Genomic DNA, 4,264 nt, shown 5'->3' with positions numbered 1-4,264 from the left:
ACACACACACACACACACACACACACACACACACACACACACACACACACACACACAAAAAAAACAGAATAATGGATCAGGTCAGCACCAACAGCGACAAATCTCATTGTATTAAATGCTTCTTATTTTATCAACTTCCCAGTAGCAAACTCACTTGAACTCCTCCATAAAGGTGCCATGGTGGGCAATATTCTGCCAGAGACTCTTGAAGATGGTGCTGATATGGTACCGTATAGTGAACTTATCATAGAACTCACTGGTAGCACCAGTATGCTCGACATCTAACCAGGAAAAATGAAGAATAAAGAAACACGTATCAGATGAAGACTTTTGTTTTTGCAGATTACACAGACAAGTACAAGAAATGGAAAAGATAATATTTTCAGATCTCATATTAGTTGCTTCAACTGAAGACATTTAATATCCATCAAGTAAACACCATTTATTCTGTAACACAAACAAAACACAAATACTGGGGTGTAGCAGCAAAATGTTAATTACAAGTGAAGAACAACAGTCAATACTGATTATATTTTATGACAGATTAGAAATTTGACAGTCTTCTATAAAATGCAATATTACTTCTTCCCTTTCTACTCCGACATCAATAACTGCAGGTTGACTGCCTCACATCATTCAAACTGCTATCTATACTGCATTGCAGTAAGCAGCAGCCCATGACTCCAGTTATAGTTCATAAAACTCACCAGTGTAAAACTTCATGAGAGCAGGGACCAGGTGTTTGATAGACAATGGGTGGTTCTCCATCATTTCAGAGAATCGCTGAGTACGAGGCTGTACGGCTGGGTTGGTGACAAACAGCACCTCCACCAACTTGGCGATGAGGTATGGGTTCCTGATGTAGTTCTGACTGCAGATGAACACCACCAAGAAGGCGACGACGTCCTGGACACATGGCTCGTATAAAACCTGGGGTGAGTACCTGGAAAAACAAAGGGTGCACGTCAGCTTCTAAAGGACATTATTCAAGCTGACATATTGCTTTTTGTCTGCTGCCAATGGTGATATTTTTGCTGGTGTCTTTGTGTTTCGAGTAGCAAAACATCTAAAACTATTACTTTCATATTGTCATTTAAACAAATGTGAGATTTGAACATTTGATGTTCATTATCAGAATAAAAATGTTTTGTTAAGACTTGACAGAGCAGTGAAACAAGAGGAGAACTTACTGCACAACAAAAAGCAGAAACTCTGCCACATCTTCAACGTAAAACTCGGGCAGAGCGGCAAAGCTTTTGGGAATCTCTGGGTTTAATGGCAGCACAATGCTGTGAAACAGAAGAGATTAAAAATAGTCTTGTGCGTTTTGATTTATAAAATACTCTGACATGAAGCCCAGCGTGACAAAAATAAACAGTAAAAGTGACGTCCCTGTGGTTCAGTTACTCATGACCAAAAACAACAACGTGGTCAGTCAGTAGTATGGTGACTCACTTGGGGTAGGCAGGGTCCACCATGCGAAGAATGAGCTGAATGACTGTGCTGTAAAACTGCAGACATCTGCGGAGCAGGTTCTCATCCAGAAGGCCCACGTCAGCGCAAGCTTTGGCTCGCACCAGTTTCTGATGGGACAATGTCACACATAATAAGGATCACATTGCTGTGAATCTGCTTTTTTTTTATAGAACCGAGCATGTTTCAGCAATTACTTTGGTGTCTAAAGACAYCCAAAGTAAATATTGGTAGGAATAAATCTGTAAAGGTATGATCAATAAATGGARGAATGATGGCACATACATCAACTAGGACTAACCTTCAGCTGGGTTTTGCATCGTTTGAGCATTTCTCTGTGTCGACTAGCCAGGGGAGAGTCTTTCCATTGGCTCTCGCTGTTTTTGAGCTCCTCTACAGTCCTAAAAATAGCAACAATATTAATAAACTTACACTGTGATTATGCTATAAACACTTGTGTGCATGTGTACCTGTTGAGTTCTCGAATGGCACGCAATCTGCGGATGTAGCGCCGGCAGCTTGGCAGAATGGACAAATGGTGGGTGTGAAGTGTGAAGAAGAAACACTCGGTGGGGAACTTGGGTTCTGAAAACTTTGATGGATCTTCATCTGTGCAGGTTTGAAAATGAAATGCATTTAATATAAAATGATGGCAAATGACAAGCTAAGAACTTTTTTAGAAAACGGACATTATATAAATAAAAACATTCTCCAAATCTCGCATTTTCATTCTAGTCAACATACGCAGCTCAGTCATCCAGACTTTGAGCTCCTCCATGGTGGCTTTCAGTCGCGTTTCTTCCAGATTGACAACAAGGCGACACCGTGGATGGAAAATGTAGAAGGGGTCCACCGTCTCCAGCTTGATCTTCATGCTCAGCTGTTGCAGCACCCATAAGAAGTTGAGCATGAAGCCATCTGTTGACACCAACTTGTCATCAGTCTGAAAAAAGATTTCCAAAGATGTCACAACTTTGAGATAGATTGAATTTGTTAAAAGAAATGTTAATTTATGCATGTGCACTGCACACGCTCAGTTGTTTCTGTGGAATAAAGAACTTGTGCGACATACCTGCATCTGAGCTTTCTTCACATTGTAGTTGACTAGAGCTGCCATGTAATTAAGAGCTAACTCGCGTGTTTCTCCATTCAGCAAAATATTGTGGAGAACTTTGAACAGGTCACCCTGACAAGAGAAAATTAATCATAATCACAGCGTTCATTATGTTTTACTAAAAAGGGATATGGAAAGTATAAACATTCTGATGTTGAAAGTTACCCTTGCTGACTCCAGGTAGTGCTGCAATGACTGGCTGACAACTCGTGTGTTCTCCATGGTGATGGCTGGGCCAGAGAAATACTTGTCTCCTACTCTGGTCTAAACAGACACACAGACATTAAATGAACACTTCATTGATAAAATTTAACATTGTTTTAATGATGTTTATTTACAGGTGTGCTCCACAATCAGAACTCTGTTAGTCTTCAAAGTTAACAAGGTTAACAGATCCAACAAAAAAACCTGGTACAACTCACATCATCCTCAGCGAATACAGAAAGACTAAAGGGCGCTCCGAGATAGGACAGTCTCTGGATCTCTCTACCACAACCAAGGCTCAGAGGTTTAGGACACCATAGAGGCAGCGATGTTATCTTAAATAGAAGAGAAAATTAAGTGATCCTTTTTTTTGTCTGTGGAGCGTAAAAATATCTGGATAAACAAAGCTCATTTTTCAGCCCTGATAACTAATTACGGTGCTATAAAAAAAAAAAGATGACTAGCCACATCTGCTAATTACAATCAAGGACATTCTTATTGGCTGAGCTCTGGATCTCTTTTAGGAATACATAGTAAAAACAACAGAGCCGTGAGGAAATAGTAAGAATGAATTATGGCATATTGTTGCTCTGGAAATTTAACTGGATACTCACCAAGTTGCACACAGGGTGAGTCTTTCCAAACTTAATTTCACAAAGCTCCGCTAATGCCTGCAAAAACGAAAAAGTACACAAATAGTGTGTTGATTTTTTTCAGACTCACTTCATGTGTCGCATGTATAGCAGGTAACAAGCACAGTTTAGCTTGTTTTCTTCARGACTAAACACTTAAATTACAAAAAGCCGACTTGCTTGTATAGTTCTTTTATTATTGTTCACTACATAAAAAAAAAAAAATCACAAAAATCTAATCTATCCAATAAGCAGTGCAATGTGAACATTAATGTATTAGATGTTTCATATTTCTAAACTTATTATAGTTGACAAATAACCTGAAGTCAAGTATCTACGAAGCAGAAATGCTGTCCATCAGGCTGCCTACTGCTAACAACCTACTGTATCGTTTATGTTCTGTTTATAAGACAGCTTTTTTATTTGCTTATAGAAGACAGAGTCTTTTTACCATGAGCGGATATTTAAAGTTGTCACTGTCAAATGAACATTCTTTCACAGCAAGGGCCAGCCCATGGAGGATGGGAATGAARATCTGAAAAACAAGATAGTAAAACATTATCATTCTTTAGTGACTGCAAAACAGAAAGTTGCTTTGATGTTAACTTGTCTCATTGAGCCATGAGTGAAGAAGATAATAAATAACTATGAGGTGACATCCTAGAACAGGGGTCTGCAACCTTTACGATCAAAGAAGCCATTTGTGCCCCTTGTCTCACTAATAAAATGTGTTTAGAGCCGCAAAACAAGCTACAACTGTGATTATCAACTGGTGGTCCGTGGGCCTTTTCAGGAACCTTCATGGCTAGTGGAGGTGACATTATAAAACTAAGAAATATAT

At 39.2% G+C, this 4,264-nt stretch overlaps 1 protein-coding gene across 3 annotated transcripts in view; it reads right to left on the bottom strand.

Moving 5' to 3' along the window:
* ube4b (ubiquitination factor E4B, UFD2 homolog (S. cerevisiae)) overlaps nucleotides 1-4,264 on the bottom strand; it is a 16,492-nt gene that overhangs the window by 3,056 nt on the left and 9,172 nt on the right. For all 3 annotated transcript variants that reach the window (XM_014015761.1, XM_014015762.1, XM_014015763.1), the window contains 12 exons: nucleotides 3,875-3,958; nucleotides 3,406-3,462; nucleotides 3,010-3,126; nucleotides 2,753-2,851; nucleotides 2,546-2,659; nucleotides 2,218-2,416; nucleotides 1,944-2,082; nucleotides 1,775-1,874; nucleotides 1,456-1,583; nucleotides 1,191-1,289; nucleotides 708-943; nucleotides 155-281 (listed from right to left, as the gene is read on the bottom strand). In XM_014015761.1, coding sequence (XP_013871215.1) covers nucleotides 155-281; nucleotides 708-943; nucleotides 1,191-1,289; nucleotides 1,456-1,583; nucleotides 1,775-1,874; nucleotides 1,944-2,082; nucleotides 2,218-2,416; nucleotides 2,546-2,659; nucleotides 2,753-2,851; nucleotides 3,010-3,126; nucleotides 3,406-3,462; nucleotides 3,875-3,958 — 1,499 coding nt within the window. The remainder of the gene's footprint in view (nucleotides 1-154; nucleotides 282-707; nucleotides 944-1,190; nucleotides 1,290-1,455; nucleotides 1,584-1,774; nucleotides 1,875-1,943; nucleotides 2,083-2,217; nucleotides 2,417-2,545; nucleotides 2,660-2,752; nucleotides 2,852-3,009; nucleotides 3,127-3,405; nucleotides 3,463-3,874; nucleotides 3,959-4,264) is intronic.

The sequence above is a fragment of the Austrofundulus limnaeus genome, unplaced genomic scaffold (genome assembly GCF_001266775.1).
Source record: "Austrofundulus limnaeus strain Quisiro unplaced genomic scaffold, Austrofundulus_limnaeus-1.0 Scaffold134, whole genome shotgun sequence".
NCBI classification, from domain to species: domain Eukaryota; kingdom Metazoa; phylum Chordata; class Actinopteri; order Cyprinodontiformes; family Rivulidae; genus Austrofundulus; species Austrofundulus limnaeus.
The sequence above is the reverse complement of the archived record's forward strand: the minus strand, read 5'-3'. Positions and strand labels throughout refer to the sequence as shown.